Below are 23,387 nucleotides of genomic sequence, written 5' to 3' on the forward strand. Positions count from 1 at the left end.
TAAAACAACGTTAGGTATGGAGTCGCATCTGTTTATGTGCTCTATGAATATTTGATAAGAATAATAAATTTTTTTGTATTGAATATACAGAGCTCCAAACCACTGGTCTTTCACACGAGAACCCTAAATCCAAAGTGACTTCAAAGCCCCTGTGCACTGGTGATACCTCGCACAGAGTACAGCAAGAATGCAATAAGCAGACTACATGGATCCCACCTAAATCACTCCAAAGGCACCCCCACTTTGCAGGAAATTCAACAAAATGTTTCCCTTTCTAAAGCGGCTAACACTGGAACCTCACTCCCCTTGTAAAACAGCTTGTATCACACATAACGTGATAAGACTGAATTACCTTGTCCCCATCTTGCTCACACAAAAACTGAAACTGTCTAGTTAAAAACCATTACCTGAGTAAATCTAGACTTCTTCTCAAAATAACTTCTTTCAAAAGGATGTTCACTATCAAACACACCTCTCTGGGAATGTACCGAAGATCAGGACCTCCATTCTCACCTATGTAGGGCATGCTGTGATATAATGTGTAGAATTATAGCTGGGTAACCATGAATTATGGGGATGTTGTTCACCAAGTGGATCTGAGTGACATGAAATACAACAAGAGCGAAGCTCGATTGTCTATGATGTCACTCAGAAACCCGAGGTGAAAAACATTCCCAAAATTCACTTTTAACCCATCTATAAATGTTATGCATGCCCCACAAAATCATCTGCCTTTGCTTTCAAAAGGAGTAATGAGCCAACCTACTCTCCACCCTGTCCCAAATTAAAAACACACACACACATATATATGTGTGTGTGTCTGTGTGTCTGAGCTCCTATCATCTACAACCACTATTCTCTGTGCTTTCCATTCCCTCTGTAATCTGTATGCATCAGTGCTACGTCATATCAGTATTATGTCACATTTATAATGTGACACTCACGCTCACGATCTCAGTGAGAGCAATACATAAAAGTACAGATACACCTCTTTTTAGAACACATTCAATCAATCAATCAATCAGGAGTTTGTTAAAGCGCGACTACTCACCCGTGAGGGTCTCAAGGCGCTAGGGGTGGGGGTGGAGGGGGGGTGCAGGTTCCATTCCATCAAGGAGGGGGTCTGTCGAAGAGCCAGGTTTTGAGGTTTCTTGCGAAGATGGGGAGCGATGTTGTCTGTCTGAGGTGGAACGGAAGGGCGTTCCATGCTTTGGCCGCGAGGAAGGAGAAGGAGCGGCCTCCCGATCTGGTCTTTCTGGTGCGAGGGACCATGGCGTAGGAAAGCTGGGCTGATCGTAGGGTCCTTTGGGGTGCGTGGAATTTGAGTCAGCTGTTCAGGTATGCTGGTCCGGTGCCCTGGAGGGCCTTGTGTGCGTGGGTGAGCGTCTTAAAGGTGATTCTCGCCTCGACGGGGAGCCAGTGGAGTGTGCGCAGGTGCTGGGAGATGTGGCAGTGTTTTGGCAGGTTGAGGACCAGTCTTGCGGCAGCGTTCTGGATGTTCTGTAGCTTGCGGATGAGGTTTTTGTTTATTCCGGCGTAGAGTGCGTTGCCGTAGTCGAGTCTGTTGGTGACCAGGGCGTGAGTGACTGTCTTTCGGTGTTCGAGGGGGATCCATTTGAAGGTCTTACGAAGGAGGCGGAGGGTGTGGAAGCAGGAAGATGAGACAGAGTTGGTCTGGCGGTCCATTTTGAGCTCGGAGTCCAGTATGATTCCCAGGTTGCGTGCGTGGTCTGTGGGGGTTGGCGGGTTTCCGAGGGCGGTGGGCCACCAGGTGTCGCTCCAGGCGTCGGGGTTTGGGCCCATGATGAGTACTTCTGTTTTGTTGGTGTTTAGTTGTAGGCAGCTGTTTTTCATCCATTTGGCGACGGCTTCCATGCCTTCTCGAAAGTTGCGTCTGGCGGTGTTGGGCTCGTTGGATAGGGAGAGTATGAGCTGGGTGTCGTCTGCGTATGACACAATGCTGAGTCCGTAGGTTCTGACGATGGGGGCAAGTGGAGCCATGTAGACGTTGAAGAGCGTCGGGCTGAGAGAGGAGCCCTGGGGGACTATGCAGGTGGTAGATGTGGGGTCCGAGAGGAAAGGGGGGAGTCTGACCCGCTGCGTCCTGCCGGAGAGAAAGGAGCAGATCCAGTCGAGGGCCTTGTCCTGGATTCCTGCATCGTAGAGTCTGCGTATTAGGGTGCGGTGGGAGACTGTGTCGAACGCCGCTGATAGGTCGAGGAGGATGAGGGCTACTGTTTCTCCTTTGTCCAGTAAGGTGCGGATGTCGTCTGTTGCGGCGAGGAAGGCGGTTTCCGTACTGTGGTTTTTTCTGAAGCCGGATTGGGAGGAGTCGAGGATGTTGTGTTCTTCAATAAATGTGGCGAGTTGGCTGTTGATGGCTTTCTCGATGACTTTCGCTGGGAACGGGAGCAGGGATATGGGTCTGTAGTTTTTGAGGTCGGTGGGGTCCGCTGAGGGTTTCTTCAGGAGGGGGTTGACCTCGGCGTGTTTCCAGTCTTCGGGGAACGAGGCGGTCGCCAGGGAGCGGTTGATGGTGTGGCAGAGCATGGGTGCGATGGTGTTGGCGGCTCTGTTGAAGGTGTGGTGGGGGCAGGGGTCCGTGGGGGCCCCTGAGTGGATTGACTTCATTGTCTTCAATGTGTCTTCGGTGGTGAGGGCTGTCCAGTCATCAATCGCTGGTTTCCGGGTGTTGGGGGTGGTTGGTGAGGGTTCAGTGTGTAGGTTGTCTTCGTCGAAGTTGTCGTAGATGCTCTTGATTTTGTGGTGGAAAAAGATGCTGAGTTTGTCGCAGAGGTCTTGTGAGGAAGGGATGTCAGTAGACTCGCTGGTGGGTTGGGCGAACTCCTTGATGATGCTGAAGAGTTCCTTGCTGTTGTGTGCGTGGGTGGAGATTCTGTCTTCAATCGCTTTTTCCTCGTTTCTCTGATGAGTTGATGGTGGGCGTTGGTGGCGCCTCTGAAGTTGTTGTGGGCTTCTGTGGATTTGGTGTTTCTCCAGGTCTTTTCGAGGCGGAGGGATGTGCGCCCGGACTCTCGAAGTTCGGTGGTAAACCATCTAGCTTTCTTGGCACGGGTATTGTTGTTTTTCTTGAGGGGGGCTATGGTGTTGGTGCTGTCCGAGATCCATCTATGCAGGGTTCGGGCTGCGGTGTTGGGGGTCATCGTTTTCCGCGATGGTTGGGGTGGAGTTGTTGAGTGAGGAGGTGAGCTGGTCATCTGTGATTTTGGTCCAGTTTCTTTGTGGAAGCAGGTGCTGGTGTCTGTGGATGGTGGGTGTTCTGAAGGTGAAGTGGACGCAACGATGGTCGGTCCATGGGAGTTCGGTTGTGTGGCTGAAGGTGATGGAGTTTCCTGTAGTGAAGAGGGGGTCGAGGGTGTGTCCTGCTGAGTGCGTGGGCTCAGTCACGATCTGGCGGAGTCCAATGTTGTGGAGGTTGTCCAGGAGGCATGTGGTGTTGGGGTCCAGTTGATTGTCGAGGTGGAAGTTGAGGTTTCCCAGCAGGGTGTAGTTGGTAGATGCAATGGCCTGGGGGGAGATAATGTCCGTGATGGAGTTGGCGAAGGGTCTGCGGGGTCCAGGGGGTCGGTAGATGAGGGTTCCTCGGAGGGCGGCGGTGGGGCTGGCCAGAATCTTGAAGTGAAGGTGTTCCATCAGTTTTGTGGACTCGTCAGGGAGTGTGCTCAGGCGGAGGCTGGATTTGTGGACGATGGCGATTCCTCCTCCTGGGTGGGTGGGGCGGTCCTTCCTGGAGATCGTGTATCCTTGGGGGATGGCGATGGCGATGTCCGGTCCCGAGGTGGTGTTGGTCCAGGTTTCGGTGAAGAATGCTACATCTGGGGTGGTGCTGTCGAGGAGGTCCCAGATTTCTGTGGCGTGTTTGTGGAGGGATCGGACGTTGAGGAGGATGCATTGCAGGGTCTTCGGTTCAGTTGTGTTCTTGTGGACGGGTTGTGCTGGATCCGTGTTCTTGGCGGTGCTGCAGGTGTGCCGGCAGCGATGACAGTTGAAGGGTCCATGGGTGTCGGCTGGTGATGCTAGCTTGCAGTTGTTGTTGCAGCCTGGGTTGAGTGCGTGGAGTGCTGCTGGGTCGTAGCGTTGGCGGGGCGGAGGTCCAGGGTTCCTGGTGCTGGTCGCGGACGGGTCGCAGACGGGCGCAGACGTGCTTGCCTTTGACGCGCCTTCGGTGCACCAGCGGCGCGCCCGCCATTAAGTAGGGGTCGGGGAGTGCTGGACAGCTGGGAGGCAGGAGCGGGGAGGGGAGCTGGATTGGGCCGGTCGCGCTGGGGGGGGAGGGGCCGCGGGGGCAGCAGCGGCGGGGAAAGGTAAAGGGAGGAAAGAAGGGATAAAGAACAAGCATTTGCAATGCAATAGGTCTCGCAGTTGTTAGAGTTTGTGCCATTGGCATTGTAAATGGCACTGACTTTTATTTATGTGTTGGATTTTAAAACGTAAATAAAAGGCATTGCCATTTACAATGCCAATAGCTCAAACTCTCACGATTGCGAGACCTATTGCATTGCAAATGCTTGCTTGTTTGTTTCTAGCCATTCACTTAATGTTCACTTTGTTTTTCATCAGCACTTAATTTCTGGCTGCTTACCTTTCTCAATATAGCAAATGCATTAAGTTCTTGCACTCGTTGTTCTGTCATTAAGTGACCCCGCTTTATTTTTGTAAATTGCTCAAGACCAGACACTGGGTAAGTAAGTCCACCATACTGGCGTCCATGGTAAACTACAAACCTATAGAGTTCAGCTTTGGTCACCATGGTGTGAACAAGCATTGGCAAAGCTAATAGGTCTTGCCTATCGGCGAGTTATTGGCATTGGCAATCGGGTGAGGGTGGTGAACTGGAGGGTGGGTGGTTGTGGTGAGCAGGACTTTAAAAAAAAAAGCACATTGAAGCGACCAGCTGGCTGAGTCAGAGCGCTTTTTTTCCTTTTTATCTGATGGGGGAGAAGGAGGAGAAACGGAGACTGGGGTAGGTGGGGGATGGAGAGCAAACATGGACCAGGGGCGGGTGGGAGGCGAAGAAACAACATGGGTGGGGGAAGGTGGGATTGTACGGAAACAAAGAAGAGTAAACAGGGACCAACCGTGTGGAAAAGAAATAAGCAACACAGATGTGTGTGGGATAAGAATAAGGAACACGGGCAGGGTGTGTGGAGGAGGGTAAAAAGCAACAAGGACAGCAGTACTGATGGGCATTCCGCTGCTGGCGCTGTGATTGAGGCAGTTGAAGAAGAAATGCATTTTTTGAAGGTACCTCAATTACAGTGACATCAGGTAAAAGACTCTAATTTATATGAAACAATCAGTGCTTGGTCTGTGCTCCAGTGAAAGAAAAGGAAGTGACGCCTGGAATGTCTGCCCAATTAGAGGTAGGAAATGAGCCTGGGGCCCAGAAATGGTAAGCGTGGGCGGGCTCCAAGCCCATTACTCATCAGAAAAGTCTCACAAGCTAAAGTCCATGTGCTATTGTATGCTCACGCAGGCAATATCTACAGAAGCACTGATACTCTTGAGAAAATACAAAGAATACTGACAGGACTAATTACCAGATTGCATGGCATAGTATTTAAACAAAGGCTGAATATTAATTATGCTTACCTTCAAATCAAGAATCTCAGTAGAAACGTGATATCCCTAAATGCATTCAACTTCATTGGTGGTCTACTTTTGAACTGTAGATATGTCATAGGTTAGATCCTGTCTGTCCCGAACTATAGATCCCGGCTGCATGAAGATGAACTTTTCTGTCTCTTAACATCCACTTTCTGAACATGTATTTTTCCTGTTTCCATACCAAGGGCTCAAAAGATATTCCTTTTGCATCTTCAGACAAAACAGATTTTGCTTGTGATTGAGATGGAACACTGCATACCTTAGTAAATGCATAGTATTTGATTTTCGATTTATCAACCTACTCTTGAGGGTATGGAAAGGTGTGCTGAAAAGCTTCTCGGAACCAATTATGTTTTACACAGTTTCTCTGGCTGAATAAAATATCAGTTTGCCTATTCGCATCCTAAATTGTGTAATTCTTTACAAATACATGTCTTACTTGGAATTTTAGCTAAGATGTGAAGGACCGCAGTTAGCACTGTTATGTTATGTTATGTTATGTTAATAAATCATTTATTGAGCGCACTAACACTGATTAGTTTCTTGGCGCTAAAATTGACAGTAACACAATCGAAGGTAGGAAAGGTGGATTAAAAAGCTTGTCTAAAAAGCCAGGTCTTCAGTGCTTTCCGGAAAGGTAAGAGATCTTGGCAGGACCGGATTTTCAGGGGAAAGGTGTTCCATAGGCAGGGGGCCAATATTGCAAATCTACGTCCACCAGAACATTTCAGTTTAAAGGGAGGGGTCTGGAGAAGGCCAAGGTGAAGTGAACGAAGGTTGCGGGAAGGAACGTATCTGGTGATTAATTGATTAATGAATTTAGGGCTTTTGCCGTGTAGTGACTTAAAGATCATACAACCTGCTTTGAAGGAACAACGTTGATTGACCGGAAGCCAGTGCAGCTTGATGAGAAGAGGAGTCGCCGCCTGCCACCTTGGTTGCTTCAGGATCAACCTAGCAGCATAGTTCTGCACCATCTGGAGACGCTTGAGTAAATAGTTTGGGAGACCCAGGTAGATGGCATTTGCGTAATCCAGATGGGACAGAACAGTGGCGATCACAACCTGGGTAAAAGCTTCTGGCGTTGGTAAAAGCATTTGGAAACCACTTGTCCCACTTGTGCTTCTAGTGAAAGGTCACTGTCCACAATGACTCCAAGCGTTTTAGCCGATGGTGATGGTTGCGGAGCTTGATCCAGATCTGAAGGCCAATAGTGAGGACCCCAGTACTTAGCACTGTCCCCAGTCAGTACCAGTTTGGTTTTACCTGGATTTAGTTAGCACTGGGATAGCTAGCATCTTTTCTGAGTCAGATGATGGTCTTCATCATTGTAAGATCGTAGCATTACGAAACAAAAAAAAGCTCATGCTTTGTAAACCCTGGCATACAACGTCATAAAAATGCTCTAAATGTTGTCCTTAAAGGAGGCTTAGAACCTTTTTGATGGAAACCAAAGTCTTATTTCAGCTGTTGCCAGCTTGTTGATTAAGTGGAAACGACTCTGTGCGTGAGATAGCACTGACAAAGGTAGTCAAAAAAGGTGCTTGAAAATCTCAGTGGCCACACAGGCAAATTAATGTTATAGAACATATGTGTCCATCAGTGGTCGAGGAGGGCAGGGGCTATGGCAGGTATTCAGGATGCCCACATTATATGCAGAATTAATTCCAGTTACACTCGTTTATATAGCTTTGTTCTATATTTTATGCTATTTAATAAGGGTACACACGCCCAAGCTTCATGGTGAGAGATAAAAAAAAAACAAGAAACACAGTTTAAAAGAGAAAAGCTTTTTAAAAGTTTCCTAAAGAGAAACAAACATGGGATCACTGGGGAGCTGTTCAATCAGTAGACGCGGCCACCGAGAAAGTCCTGTTGCGGACGCCGATATTTGGATTGCCTTGCCGCCTGCCTGTCTCAAAACGGGCCGCCGCGCTGCCCGCGGCGACCGGAAGCTCTTGGCCGGCCGGCCAATCCGCTCGCGGCCGATCGGAAGTCCCGCCTCCTGAGGTCCGGGAGAAGGCGCCTGCCGGCGCATGGAGCGCCCTGCCGGTCATGGGTAGCCCGGGTCCCCAGGAGGGGGCCCGGGGAGAAGGAGGAGTGTGGCACCTGTTGCGGGGCTCCTCTGACCTGAGGGAGCCCCGATCCAGAAGAGGAGATGCGCCGTGAGGAGCAGAGCGCGAGAGGAGCCCCGCCGGAAGAGAGCAGCCGGTGAGTGGGGCCCAGGGCTGATGTGAAGTTAGAGTCCCCCGTAGGGGACTCCGTGCCCGCCTGTGTGTATGCCTGGGGGGGAGGAGGGGGAGTGTGTGCACGTGTGCGTGTGTGCGCGAGGGAATGTGTGTGCGCATGCGTGACTGTGTGTGATTGAGAGAGAATGCGAGGCAGGGGATGTGCACGGCGACGTGCTCGCCCTCAAGGAGGAATCTGAGACAGCGAAGCGCGTGGGCGATCGCTGTCTCACATTCCCCCAGACACGCCAGCAAAAGATGTCTTCGCAGACACAAAGCATGCTTCGCATGCTTTTTAGGTCTGCTCGACCTAAAAACGTAGAGCAGTGAGGGAACGCAGTAGGAAGAGCAACAAAGAGTGAGTGGAAAGCAGGACAAAGGGGCCAGAGCAAGAAAACAAACATTGAGTGTAAATGAAAAAGAAAATGTGTTTCCTGATGACAGCCCTGGAAGGACAGAATAAGCTATTTTTTGTTGTTGCAGTTTTTATATAGAGCAAATTCGATCTGAACTGTACATGAGCAGCAGTTACATTCCACAGGGACACATTCATTTTTGGTAGGCACGGGGAGAGTAAGCGAATTGCACAGAATCACACAATGTTGAGCCCACGCGAGACTCGAACCTGGATCCCCAGTTTCACAGTCGGTAGCTGTGGCCGTAGAGACACATCCTCCCCCGTGGTCAATGGGAGATTAGACGTGCAATATATCAGTTTGTTAACTAATGCGCGTTGTTAAAAATAAAAAGATAAAAATGGGGTCCTGGTAGAAAGGCCATTTTAAACATACAGTGCCCCGCATTTTCCAATTCGATTAGGATTACTAAATTTGGAGACTAACTATAATGGTTCGGTAAAATTCTTGGAAAGGCATTTCATAATACAGTTTGTTATATGAAAATAAATGGAAGGTAGACAAAAAAAAGTGCAACGTCAAACGGCAATAGAGTAGAAGATGCGGCACAGAGAAGATGAGTTGGAGAGGCAGGGGAAGGTCGAGAAATAAAGGAAATGTAATCAGGTCTTCAAGCATGCATTTGTTTATTAATTAATAAAACCACTGTAGGGCTTAGAATGAGTTGTAAAAACGTACGTTGGGGTCCTACCTCTGAAATGTCAAAGAGACATTCTTTAACCCCGAACGGCAGTCATTTATTGTATAGTGGTAGCTCATGACATTTAGGAATTACTCTGACACAATCTATAATGCGATACATTATATCATATAAGATCTTGTGGTTTTCAATTCTCCCTCCCAACTCGGGAGTCAGGGGCTTTCAATGCATTAACCTATTACCTTGTTGTGATAGGCTCTGACATTCAGTGACATTTTTTAATGAGATACAAAATGTCATTTGCTTCGTCTGTGTACAGCCTGCAAAGCATCTGATGGTAAAGTAAGCAATTTTATGTACTTTTGATATTGAAGAAGTGCATTAGTGACGGGGAAAATGCATAATGCAAATATTTTTCATAAACGGAATCTTCACAGAAGTATGCACTTCTGAAATTCAGTTCGAAGGGAAATCGAGCTCTGACTTCACCAAAGAAGGATGCAACTTCAGGTACTTAGAATTCAGGCACGGGTCTTTTGCACTTAAAACGGCATTTACAAAGGATCTGTAATAATCATTTCTTGCAAAGTATTCTTTCTGCGCCATATTTCTACAGATGGAAAGATGTACTAACAAGGGTGATTAAATCAGAGCTGGATTCACCTGCTGCTCGAAATGCCTGAGACACGCAGCTGCAGAGGGAGCGTCCTACGCTGGCTGGAGCTTTCAGCGGGACGGCTCTGCTGCAGCGGGCTCTCTATTGTAAGCAGGGACACGCAGACAGGGTTGCTTGTTCAATCTTCTTCTTTATTTAGTAGTAGCAAGTAGTACAGCAACATGAGCACAGGACCTCCTCCGCCATTCCCTCCAGCAACTGACTCCCACCTGCATTCTACAAACGACCTACCACGCACTCCACACTCGCACGCCATACACGCTCTACTCTCACATGCCATACACGCGCCACACACACACACGCGCCACACACACGCGATACATGCACGAATACCACACACCCTCCTCCTCAAAAAGCTAAGGAACCACCATTAGGATCACCCTAACTTGAAATCCAAAAACCTAGCTGGCATCTTCCTTACTCTATCGCCACGGCGGAGACATTCACCACTAATGTCAACATTAGAGCGAGATGGTACGACACCCTCAACATCTATAACATTTCTAGCACTAGAAGGACCAACGTCACAAACGTCAACAACATCCCTAGGCTCACACGTACCTGCATTGCCAGTCAGCCTCAAATCCTTAACCAAACCAAAATCATCGCCTAACAACTAACCACTACAAGACCCACCATCGGAATGTACACCAACCACACCCCTCCTCTCATTACAAAAACTCAATTGACGAAAATTCCACCTTTTGCCATCTTCCAATTCAACAGCACTACCAAAAACCTTAATTACTTTTAAAGGTTTGGACCATACACTTTCACCTTTCAATACCTTCCTAGGGTTCTTCACCCTAACCATCTGACCTATCTTGACTAGAGGCCAGTTACATCTGTTCCCATGATACTGCTGATTGCGGTCTTGATACCTTTTAACTTCAGATCTGACTTCTTCATCAACATTCTTGGTGTTACATTGCATCTTATTATTTCTCTTTCTTAACCACCAGGGAACCAACCCCGTAAATGGCTTTCTGCCTCTTAAAATTTCGAAAGGTGTCTTCCCAGTAGCTGAGTGGGGAGTTACACGATAGGCAGTCAACCTCTCTTACAAGGCCTTCCTCCAGGGTAACCCTGCACTTAATGCTAATTCAATCACTTCCTTGACCACCCTGTTGAAGCGCTCAACTTGGCCATTTCCCTCTGGGTGGTACAGAGATGACTTAATGTGCTTAATGCCCATTACCAATAAAAACTCTTCCATTTTTTGTGAAACAAATTGGGGACCATTATCCGAAACCAACATTTCAGGTACACCCTCTCTCGAAAATACATCCTCTAAAAACTCAATGACAACATCCGTAGTCATTCCATTCACCATTCTTACCTCGGGCCATTTCGAATAATAATCCACTAATACAATGGCATAGCAGTCTGTAGAAGACAAGGCTGAAAATGGTCCCATAAAGTCGATAGCTACTTTCTGCCACGGGTATTCAGGTAGCTCCACCATGGTCAATGGTACACTCAACGGCTTAGCTACTTTATCGCTGTTGTTACAAATTTTGCAATCCCTTACTAATTTGTCCACCATAGAGTCCACACCTGGCCACCAAAACCACTCCTTAACCCTTCTCTTTGAACTGGACATACCACCATGTCCCAAATGGCTTCTCTCAGCAATGTCCTTCCTTAAACCAACTGGAGGCACAATCCTGTCACCTCTTAAGATGATATCATTGACAATGCATAACTCATCCTTAATCTTGGAAAAGGCAATAGATTCACCACGTAAATATGACTCTCTAGGCCATCCTTCAACTATGAATCGTTTAATTTCTTTCAGGACCACATCCTTCTCCATCTCACTCACCCAAGATGCTTCAGAAATACTGCTAACAACATTCTCAGCGTCTATAAGAAATACATCCTTAGTGGTAAATGCCACTTCACAATCAGTGTTGGTCTTAGCATCAGACAAATCTGCATTGGGTAATCTAGATAGACCATCAGCAACAACATTGTCCTTACCAGGAATGTATTCAATATCAAAACTAAACATTTGCAGCTTTGAAGCCAAACGAGCTAATCTTGGCGTTAAGTTCTTCCCGCCCTCAGGCCTCAAAATGTTCACTAATGGTTTGTGGTCAGTACAAATTTTAAACTTCCTTCCCCATATATACATTCGAAATCTTTCAGCTGCCCATGAAGCAGCTAACAGTTCCTTTTCTATAACGGAGTAGTTCCGTTCCGCTTTGGTCAGGGTACGTGAAGCATACGCTACTACCCACTTTTCAGACTTGGCCAGTTGGGAAAACACAGCACCAATGCCATACCCAGACGCATCCACAGATAGAACACATTCCGCCGTTGGTAAAAAGGGTTTCAAACAAGGCGTAGTAACTATTTCCTTCTTCACTTTCTCAAAACAATTTCTCTGTTGATCGCCCCATGAAAATGTAACACCTCTCTTTAGTAAGGATCTTAGCGATTCAACTTTTGAAGCATAGTTCTCAATAAATCGTGAATAAAATTCTGTCAGTCCCAGAAATGACATTAATTGTTCTTTGCTTGTAGGTTCTGGAACAGCTAAAATAGCATCCACGTGGCTAATCTTGGGTCGAATACCATCCTTAGATATGACATGACCTAAGTATTCCACCTCAGATTTCCCAAAAACACATTTCTCATTTTTAATAGTTAGTCCACTTTTCCTTAATGCTTCTAAAACTGCAAACAAGCCTTTATCATGACATTCTTTGTTCTTCCCAAATATTAAAATGTCATCCTGAAACACTTTAGCATTTTCGATCCCCTGTAAGACCCTGCACATTTCCCTTTGGAACACTGCAGATGCACTAGCGAGCCCAAAAGGCATGCGCTTATACCTAAACATCCCTTCTGTGGTGATAAAAGCAGTGCAGTGTTTAGAATCATCCTCTAACACAATTTGATGGTATGCACTAGTTAGGTCTATCTTGGAAAACCAAGAAGAACCACCCACAGATGATGTCAATTCTTGCAAATTTGGAAGAGGGAATGTGTCAACCCAAATAGCCTCGTTTAAACATCTTAGGTCTACACACAGGCGCAAATCGCCATTGGATTTAAGCGAAATAACCACTGGCGAAACCCAATCGGAACTTTCAACCGGTTCAACAATACCATCACTACACAGTTTTTTAAGTATCTCACCCAATTTTTCTCTATAACTAATTGGGACATTTCTAAGTTTTTGCCGAATAGGGCATGCGCCTTCCCTTAGTATTATTCTGTGCTTGAATCCAACCATTTTGCCAATTCCACTTGAGAATACATCAGGAAATTTTACTGGAAGATTTGAGTAAGCATCTTTTTCAACACACTCATCCTGAATAGAATAAACTGGGCATTCCAGTCTAGGATCAATTTTCATGCCTAAATCATAAATGTGTGGCCACCCCAAGATGGTCGCACCCTTATTGGCCACATAAATTTTTCCCTGACAAGAGTTACATCCAAAACTTATTTTGGCTATTATAAACCCTTCTAACGGTATTCTGTGTCCGGTGTAACTTCCAGGATGTATATCAGGACCTAATAATGGCCTGCTGGGCCATAGAGATTTGAATGAATCCATACCCATAATAGTATACCAGGCACAAGAATCTACCATGACCTTTACTTCTAGCCCATCGATATTAACAAAACAAGATGGTAACTTTTTAACTCTACTTGCCCCTTTAGCTACTTCGTCGTGGATACTGCATATGTCACCCACAACATGGAAAACATCATCTTGATTTTCATCTTGGACACAATTAATGTCATCCTGCTCGTCATCTTGCAAATAATTAACTTTAGCTTTGAAATTCCGACATACTCTGGTAAAATGTCCTTTCTTTTTACAGTTGGTACAAATTTTATCAAGGGCAGGGCACCATTTATAATTTGCTAAATGAGTAGAAGACCCACATCTAAAACATGCAAATTTTTTCGGGTCATTATTTCTTTCGAAACTTTTTTCATTTCCTTTCTTACTGGGATAAGATGAATAATTTGTTATCTTATTATCACTCTTGAATTTGGACATGTCACCCTTATTTACAACATTAATGGAATTAGAGTCAGAATCATTCTTTTCATTCCTGACCTCACGAATGCATTGATCGGAAATTTCTACACCCCTAGCTACTTCAATGGCATTTTTTAAGGAAGTGCTTCCAGATGACCATAGTTTCTCTTGGATTTTCTTCGATTTAGTCTTCATAAGGATCTGATCACGCAAAACTTGGTCATACGTCATGCTTTCAAATTCACATGTGACAGCCAAACCTCTTAGAGCTGATACATATTGGTCAATAGATTCATCACTTTTTTGAGCCCTTGAATAAAACTTAAACCTTTCCATCACTACGTTAATTTTCCTCCCAAATCTTTCTTGCATTTGTTTGACAGCACATTGGTAAACCCCCATGTCACCAGCATTCTCAATTTTAGGAAGGTTTTTAAACTCTCTTAATCCTACAGCACCTAATCTATGTTTAAGCAATGACACCTTCCTTTCTTGTGAAGACTCTTCTTCAGCTAAAACTTCCACATAGGCTTCAAACATATCTAACCATAAGTCCCATGCAATAGGAGGTTCACCAGATTCTGCTAAAAAAAATGGCGGTGGATGAATTGAAGACATTTCAATAAAAGTACAAGTTACACCATACAGAAGAAAAGAAAGAAAATGTTTAAAAAGATTCCTTTGTAAATACTTGCGCAAAAAGTTCACCAGAGTTCAAAATGGTATGTTAATACCTAACTTCCTTATAATCATGTTGCTCAAACAGTTGCAAATGCTTGCGCAAATAGTTCACCAGAGTTCAAAATATTATGGTAATACTTAACTTCTTATGGTTATGTTGCTCAACAGTTCGCCAAGGTTAAATAATATTAAAAATGGTAATTCGCGGTTAAAACGGCAACCGGCGTTGGAATCAGCATTCGGCAATTAATGTTTCTTGAATTCTTCTCAAGCCGCGTTATTTCCTTAACACATCCTGCACTTGACGCGTTGCTCCGTTAGCGCGTTGCTAGGATACCAAGAACAACAAAAATGGCCGCTGTGCGTAAAGGTGAACGTGAGCGTGGTGACGATGAGATGAAATCACGTGGTGACGCTCAGCGTAGTGACGACACTCTGGAGTTCCTCGCTTGGAAAATAACAGCTTGCGCGTGCCGATGCTGGTTAGGAGGGCAACTTGAAAGATGCACTATGTGAAATAGTGTATTTGAAGGTAAAAAAAAAATTTTTAAACGTACCAATTCGTCGAGGAGATCGCCGCTCGTTGGATAGTTACCGTTTTGAAGGTAGTTGAGCAAAATTAAATGAAACAAGTAAAAATTTAAGAATGCAAAAAAAATTTGTGCTCAATGTTGCTGTCGCTGTAGATCCCGCTCGTCGCCATGTATTGTAAGCAGGGACACGCAGACAGGGTTGCTTGTTCAATCTTCTTCTTTATTTAGTAGTAGCAAGTAGTACAGCAACATGAGCACAGGACCTCCTCCGCCATTCCCTCCAGCAACTGACTCCCACCTGCATTCTACAAACGACCTACCACGCACTCCACACTCGCACGCCATACACGCTCTACACTTGCATGCCATACACGCGCCACACACACACACGCGCCACACACACGCGATACATGCACGAATACCACACACTCTCCTCATTTCAGGTAACAAGCATTGGCGGCTGCACAAGCATTTGCGGCCGCGAAATGAAATAAATACAAGCAGAAACAAGCGAAGGATAACGAAGTGAGCATGCACCTCAGCTGTACGTGAGCATGCACCTCAGCTGTACGGGAGCAAGTCACGCTGTGCGCTTTTCCATGTGCCGTGAGCATGCACATCGGACGTCTAGGGAGCTCGTCATCACCTTCTGCGTCGCCTGCTGTTGCCGAGCCTGAGCCGCTAACCTTGCACACCTGAGGAGGAAAGACCGGCCTCGAGAGCAGTGGGGGACTCCTGAGTCAGCCCGGTGAGTAGAGGGGGGACGTGTAAATACTGTGTTTTTGGTGCATCAGGCTAGCGAGACAGGAGATGGGCATTTCGAGTGTGTGGATGCGCGTGTGTGACTGTGTGTGTGTGCGCGTGAGCCCGTGAGTAGGTGGGGGGGCGGGGGGGGGGGTGAGGGTGTGTGTATGCAGTGTGTGTGCCTGCGTGTGTGTATGCAGAGTGTGTGTGTGTGTGCGCGCAACTGAGAACTGAGAGAGGCATGGCTGACTGAGATCGGAGATGTGCACCGCTCCAGGGGCTGGGCGTGCGCGTCCACGCTGGGATATCGGCGCACGTCCACCTGTGTAAGTCGCTTCACAGGCAACTCTGCAGCAATAGGTCTACGAGACCTAAAAAAGGGAAAATAAGCAGAAATAAGGCACAAAAGAGCGGAGATGCAGAAAAGAGCAGAAAGGTGAAAGATAGAAAGGGTAGAAAAACGAGTGAAGGAGCAGAGGGAGAGAAAGGGAAAATGGGCAGAAATAAGGCGCAAAAGAGCAGAGGTGCAGAAAGGTGAAAGATAGAAAGGGGAGAAAAACGAGTGAAGGAGCAGAAAGAAAGAAAGGAGACAGAGGTCCACTGGACCACCAGGGATGAGGCGCAGGGAAACCTGCGGGTGGAGGAGGGCCTCGATCACCAACACTCAAGAGTACAGGGGCAGGGGCACCTCACTTAATGGTGGAGCTGCGAGGGTGGGAAAGCAATTTCACTGACAATGAGTCAGTGGTCTTGCTCGCCTGTCCGCCGCAGTGGCCGCCATTAAGTAGGGGTCTGGGAGGGCTGGACAGCTGGGAGGCGGGAGCGGGGAGGGGAGCTGGATTGGGCCGGTCGCGCTGGGGGGGGGGGGGGGCGCAGCGGCGGGGAAAGGTAAAGGGAGGAAAGAAGGGATAAAGAAAAAAGGGAAAATAAGCAGAAATAAGGCACAAAAGAGCAGAGATGCAGAAAAGAGCAGAAAGGTGAAAGATAGAAAGCGTAGAAAAACGAGTGAAAACGAGTGAAGGAGCAGAGGGAGAGAAAGGGAAAATGGGCAGAAATAAGGCACAAAAGAGCAGAGGTGCAGAAAGGTGAAAGATAGAAAAGGGAGAAAAACGAGTGAAAACGAGTGAAGGAGCTGAGGGAGAGAAAGGGAAAATGGGCAGAAATAAGGCGCAAAAGAGCAGAGGTGCAGAAAGGTGAAAGATAGAAAGGGGAGAAAAACGAGTGAAGGAGCAGAAAGAAAGAAAGGAGACAGAGGTCCACTGGACCACCAGGGATGAGGCGCAGGGAAAACCTGCGGGTGGGGGAGGGCCTCGATCACCAACACTCAAGAGTGCAGGGGCAGGGGCACCTCACTTAATGGTGGAGCTGCGAGAGTGGGAGAGCAATTTCACTGACAATGAGTCAGTGGTCTTGCTCACAAAACATATAGCTTTAACACTCAGTAAAACATAAAGTTACTTTGATAGCCACTTAGTTCGGACTTAAAATAACCTACAGAAATTAATAAATCTCTGTAATCACGACCAGGGTCAAATAAGCATAATCCAACACTCCTGTTTCATGCATATTACAACAGCCACATAAACTCATTGTTTCCTGTCAGAATGTTACAACACAGTATACATCCTTATTTGCACCAGCAAACGAGCATACATTCATGGCGGACAGAATCATTCGACAACCAGCAGCCAGGAATATGGGGCGCAAGTATCTGTACCACAAAACCAGTAAGCATGGGCAAATGCAAGGCCCGTGCTCTAAAGCTTCCTGCCGCTGCAACAAAGTCTGCTCCTCGCATCAGTACATCCATCTGGATACCACGTCCAGTGAAACTGATGGAGTGATGTCTACACAAAGTAAAACTGCAGAAAAACTGTCTTACCGATTGTACAACTGAATATCGACATGAATAATATTGTGGTACAAGAATATCGGGACAGACTATCGCGGGACAAAATATCGAAAGGTGAGTGCATAAAGGGAAGTATAGACTCCTAACTCCACATTTACGCACCTTGGAGATATATGTACTGTGTAGGTACAGATATATGGAGTTAAATGTAGAAAATCAATACTTACCTGTCGATATTTGTTTTTCGATATTTCGCCGTCGATACTTAACACCCTCAATAGTCTAAATTCATTATTTAATATGCAGACCATCTTTAGCCCAGAGTCCAACATGATATCCAAGTTTCTTTGCCCAGTATTTCATAATAATCTATGACAAACTTTGAAGCCGTATATTTTTACCCAACTTAGGTCTGACAGAAATTCCTTTCCCAGGAGCAGCCTTTTTAGATGCCTGCAGAAAAGGTAAATCAAGCAAAGCTGAAGGTAAAAAAAAAGGCCTCAGATAGCTGTTTAAGGAATAATCTGGGTGCTGATGTGCCATTCCGTTTCCAGTTGTGTCTGATTAAAGAACTTTAGAGACTCCTTCTCGGGGCCACAATGCACCTGACAAAGTAACTCATACACAGCAGATCTATCAAAGAGAAGGCTGCTCAAGTAACAAACTCTAGTCTAATAAAGCGCGAAGAGGCGACGGCCTCAGGTTAAAGATCTTCCAAGGCATGTTGAGCTATATATGTGCAGCCTATGGTGTAAATCTCCCATAAGTGCTGTGCCCCCATGCAACAGAATCTGAGTATTTTATAGGAAGCTATTACCTGCTGAATAAAGCTGCACCACTGTAGGTTTTTAAACTTCTTCGCCCATATGCAGATGTCAAACATCTGTCTACAAGTGGGATGGCGCGCAGGCCCCAATTTACTTCATCATACCGTATTCCAAGGTATTGATAATCATGTATAATATCAACAAACTAATTTTCAATAAACCATTGGTAATATCTGTTTCTGCCTCGAGTAGACCATCATCTACTGCTGAAATTTATTTAATGGCCTTAGTAGCCCTTTTGGAGTGCGTGATATGGTAAGTAGATGATATGTATACGCCATGTCAGACATACAAAGAGAAAATAACGGGGACGCTAAGATGCACCCGTTTTACTTCATTATTTATCATTTTTCTGGGTAATGGGTGTAGTGTCCTCAGTGCTGGGTAACCGATTACAAGAGCACCGTTAATAACTAGTTAAGCTTTATTATACTTGCCCTTGCTATTACATGTTTTCTAATACTGTGGGAGCGCCTTACCTCCACCCATGCTATCCCTGCATTGCCCTATGTCCAATGCCCCATGCCTTCATCCCACCCCACACTTCCTGTCCAGTTGCTAAGACAGGAAGGGATGCCTAGTGTCTTGGGAGAACCAGGTCCTGCAGCTTGCTAGTGTCTTCATCACACGACAACAGCCACTGAGAGTTCAATAACTCATGCATTCAATGTTTATTTGGTGTATCAATGGTAAAATGACCTGCTTTACTCTGGAAGGCAACAGTCTTCCTTTCTTAATTATATATTTATTTCTTTTTTTATCACAAAATACGGCACAAAAGCAGGAACACAGAAATAATACCTACCACTAGATAGTTCCATATACCACTGACATGTCACCTCAGACAACACATTCTAAAGTATGGTCTCCAAAGGTACATGGTGCACACCTGCACCAATATATGAATTCACAACAGTAGTTGCAATCAAAGGGAAAAGAGTGCAATCCACTCAATGATGCACTTCACAATACGTACCTTCTAACTCTGTTGAGAGCAAAACCACGCGAACATTCTTCTAAACTACTTTCCATTTGCATTCATTAAGACAACACCATTATAATTTGCTGGATTACAGGTGTTACCCTTTTTGAGGATGGGGTACAGGACTAAGCTTTCTAAATTGGTGGTATAACTCAAATGTCATAATATTAGAAAATACCACACATAGGGCATTACGAGTTGGGTAATATCCCCAGGACTGATACATTTGTTTGAAATAATCCGACAATTCCGAGCCTGAAGACATCAGGCCTGTAAAATTTGCAGAAGATTACTCCTGCAGCAGGATGGGGGGGGGGGCAGATAATGTTCTCCCTGGACAGTCTCAAGGGTACACTTCACAACTATCCCCATCTGAGCCCTCCACTAGCTATCCTGCAGGCAGAAAATGTCTGAATTATTTTTGTCTAATGATGAAAAATTGCCCAGTAAAGCACTGGTAAATCCGGATCAGAGCGGCTACTCCTCGGTTAGGAGAAACATTTGTTGTGGAGAAACTAGGGCGCTGATTTAAATTCTCCCTTTCCACCGATCTCTGCAGCAAAGTCCACCCAACTCGTAATGAGGACTGGATCACTTCCACAGTACCATGTGTACTCCTCGCATTTTTAATTCAATCAAGAGTGGACATTGATAACGCCCCAATTTGAGTCTTATTTGAAATTCTGAAAATTCTAAAAGAAAAGGTGAACATTTCAAGCCTAAACATATTTATAGTCAAAAACAACTGTACTATTTTTTGATGAGTATGCAAATGAGGCTGGCACATCAAGGCCTGAGCACCAGCCATTTAAGGCAACAAGGCCAACAGAGTCTATCTTACAAGCAAAGCGCTAGCCCGTGAAGGGTCCCTCTGTTGACTGATGCCAGTTGTCCTGGTATACGGTGGGCCGCGATAGGCGAAATGCTTCTGTTGCGCTCATCTTCTGCTATAAATAGATCTGTCTTAAAATTGTCACCTGGCTAGATGTAAGACTTGTTTTTTGTTGTAAATCTTCAAACCCAAATTAAGAGATCACCAACTAAATCTGCCCTAACATCACATGATTTGGTCACTAAAACCCAAAGCAAGGGCACTGACATGTAAAGAGTGGGTTCCCTTCACGAGTGGTTTCCCTACCTCCTTCCCCAAGCCAGACAAGGGCACAGGGGGTAGCGAAGTCAGCATGGCACGGGCCCTTGTGCAAGGAAGGAAAAGGGCCCCCAGCCGTAGAACAAATTATAAAATACAGCAATAATACGGGTTTAGTTGGCCCATGAGGTCTTTGGACCCAGGTGCCACTGCACCTGCTACACCAATGGAACATACGCCCCTGGATACGGGCCGTGCTGCACACTTTTCAGCTGAAGTGGGTTCTCTCCTTTGCTAAACTCGCTTGTACATCAATACCAACATTTTTCAAAAGCCCTGTGATCTCAGTGGCATACCTGCCACCGGTCACCATCCCCACACAGAAAGGGTTCCGGCACCACTCACCTCATCTGGGCCAGGAAGCAAAACACCAACTGACGACACAGCGGGCGCGGTGACTGGATGCACCAGCAGAGCATGTCCTGGAAAAGAAAAACACTCAGTGAAATAGAAATACAGCAATTGAAAACCTGGTGCATTTCATGACCGGAACATCTAGAAGAGTAAACCTGTTGCTTTCAGAGGCAGAGTCCACTAGCATGGAAACCGGTATGCATACCTGTAAAGTTACCTTACATAAGACATTTCGTACACCTGGGCAGTGGACAGTAAATGTTACTTCCTGGCAGTTAAGAGTCTACAAAGTTAATTTCACTTAGCCAACCTGGGCGATGTCTATCACTGCCTGACTGGCGTTCGTTGCGCCAAGTGCACCGGGGAGAAAGTGTGCCTGTGGACAGACTGAAGCTATGTACTACTGCCCGCCTTCTAAAGCCCACAGGGTCACTGAGTGGTGTGATCTCGTGGGACTTACCACACCCTTTTGGGCAGTGCCTCCAAGGCTATTGTTAGGAATAAGCCACATGGTTGCCAAGATGAGCGGTGTTCCACAGCAGGCCAGGATCTACTGCGAGTTTGTCTGGATGGCCTCATTCTGAATCAGTGGCGGCTCTAGGGAGAGGGTCAGGCTCGCGTCCACCCACCCAGCTCCATTTCAGAACATAGGTGAGTCTCTATTTATGTACCTGCCACAGTCACTCACAAAGACAAATTTTTACCTATAATAAGTACTACCATTCAGACGCCACTGCCAAAAAGCCAGACTCCATGCTCACTTAAAGTGCGATTAACAGAACTGAAGCCGGCAACATGGCCCAATCACCATGTGGCCACTCCACTGTAATAGCTCATGGGTGGTGTTCTGTCTGTTTAATGCCTGAAGTACTGCGCATGCGCACATCAGTATGATTCTCCAGTGTGCGTATGTTTGTGTACAAGGGATTGTGTTTTGGTTGCAAAGTGAGGGTGCCACTGGCCCTCAGCCTAGCGGTCTACCTTCCACTCAAACAAGCCAGAGGCAGGCTTTTGAGGAAGGGGCTGTAATGCTTCTCAAGGGGCAGCATGGTTACTGGCAACTCTTAAGCGTACAAACTCGAGGGAGGGGGACACAACCTTGCTGTAACAGGTGGCAGCTGATGAAGTTTGGGAGACCGACTACGTATGACGTGAGAGAATCAGACCTGTCAAAATTCCACCAATGACGTTTAGTTGGTGTGCTGACAAGTAAGGGCAGTAAAGCAGGGCAGTAAAGCAGGGCTAAAAAGCGCTTTACAGAGCTCACCTTTAAACCAGTGGTGAAGTTCTGCTCGACCACTAAACCCATCATCAGCATTTTCTTACCTCCATTCCCATCGCTGTTTACACGAGACCCCCTAACTCAGATCATCTCCCAATACCATATTCAATTTTAAATGGGTGTAGAGAACATTCAAATCCACCACCAAAGAAGCAACCTCTAACTAGAGCAGGAACATGACAACACGCCAGAAACATACCTACTACTGGATGAAGGACTGCTGCCACCACCTACAGAGTTCAGAAACCAAAAACATGATAACCAGCAGGATCACAACACTGGGTCCTGGGCAAGAGGCTCCAGTGCACTTTCAGAGTCATAACCATCATCATTGGGGCAGAAAGTGGGTGGGGTGGTGACCCTGTAAAACTGGCACTTTCCTACATGACCACCCCCCTCCATACGAAAGCAGATGAGCAACTAACCTATACCCTGGTAGTTCTCATTGTCTAAGTAGAAAAACCTGGAAAGTCCATCTGCATTGCCATGATCAGTCTGTGGTCTGTGTTTCACTGAAATGTCCATACCCTGTAGGGAAACCTCAACAATTTGGGGTTTTCTCCTCTCATCTGCATCAGTCATCCGAGAGGCCTGTTTTCAGTTTAAAACTTGAAGTGAGTCCAAAACAAGTAGGGTCTCAGCTCCTTCAGGGAACTTGATGACCACCCCCAACTCCTAATCAATCAGTGAGGAACCTCTGGATCTAATTTGAGCATGAGCTTCCTTCCAGACACCAGATCACAACAGTTGTCAAAAGGTGCAACCAACGCATCAAGGTGATCAGAAGGGTTAGCCACGACTGACGTCTCTCTGAACAGTCGTCATAAGTTGCTTCAGTTTAAATTCCTGCGCCGGATGTATTTTACTCCGGCCCACGCACACAGAATTGATAACTCCAGGTCTCACCACTGTCGGAAATGTTTGGCCCCCTTTGCCGACTTTGCACATTTAACCTGGACCTGCCCTAAAATACACCAGTATTGGCTGGAAGTCTACTCCACCCTGGGAGAGATATTGTCCATATCACTCCTTCCTTTACCCGAGATTGCATTTTTGGGTTATGTAGTGAACTTTCCTAAGAAGGTTTGCAGGTTAGCTGCACTTAGCTTCCTTTTGGCCAAACGGGAGATTGCATTATTGTGGGGCAACAAACGCGCTCCTCCGCTCCACTCCTGGTTAAATAGGCTGGCGTTTTGTAATGTGAACTGCGAGAAATTTAGTACCTTACTCCCCAGCTCTTCCAGGCCAATCGACATTTAGGGCCCATATAGGGATTACATCTCCCGGCGCCAGTTAGCACATGATTCACAGTTACTGGCCAGCATTACCCCTACCGGTGTGGGATAGATCCATACAGACACCAGAGATGAGAAGTGGGGATATGGATA

At 46.3% G+C, this 23,387-nt stretch overlaps 1 protein-coding gene across 3 annotated transcripts in view; it reads right to left on the minus strand.

Moving 5' to 3' along the window:
- Positions 1-23,387, minus strand: part of GANC (glucosidase alpha, neutral C) — a 460,990-nt gene that overhangs the window by 183,147 nt on the left and 254,456 nt on the right. For all 3 annotated transcript variants that reach the window (XM_086937212.1, XM_086937211.1, XM_086937213.1), the window contains one exon: positions 20,709-20,785. In XM_086937212.1, coding sequence (XP_086793338.1) covers positions 20,709-20,785 — 77 coding nt within the window. The remainder of the gene's footprint in view (positions 1-20,708; positions 20,786-23,387) is intronic.

This window comes from Lissotriton vulgaris, chromosome 9 (assembly GCF_964263255.1).
Source record: "Lissotriton vulgaris chromosome 9, aLisVul1.2, whole genome shotgun sequence".
Lineage (NCBI taxonomy): Eukaryota > Metazoa > Chordata > Amphibia > Caudata > Salamandridae > Lissotriton > Lissotriton vulgaris.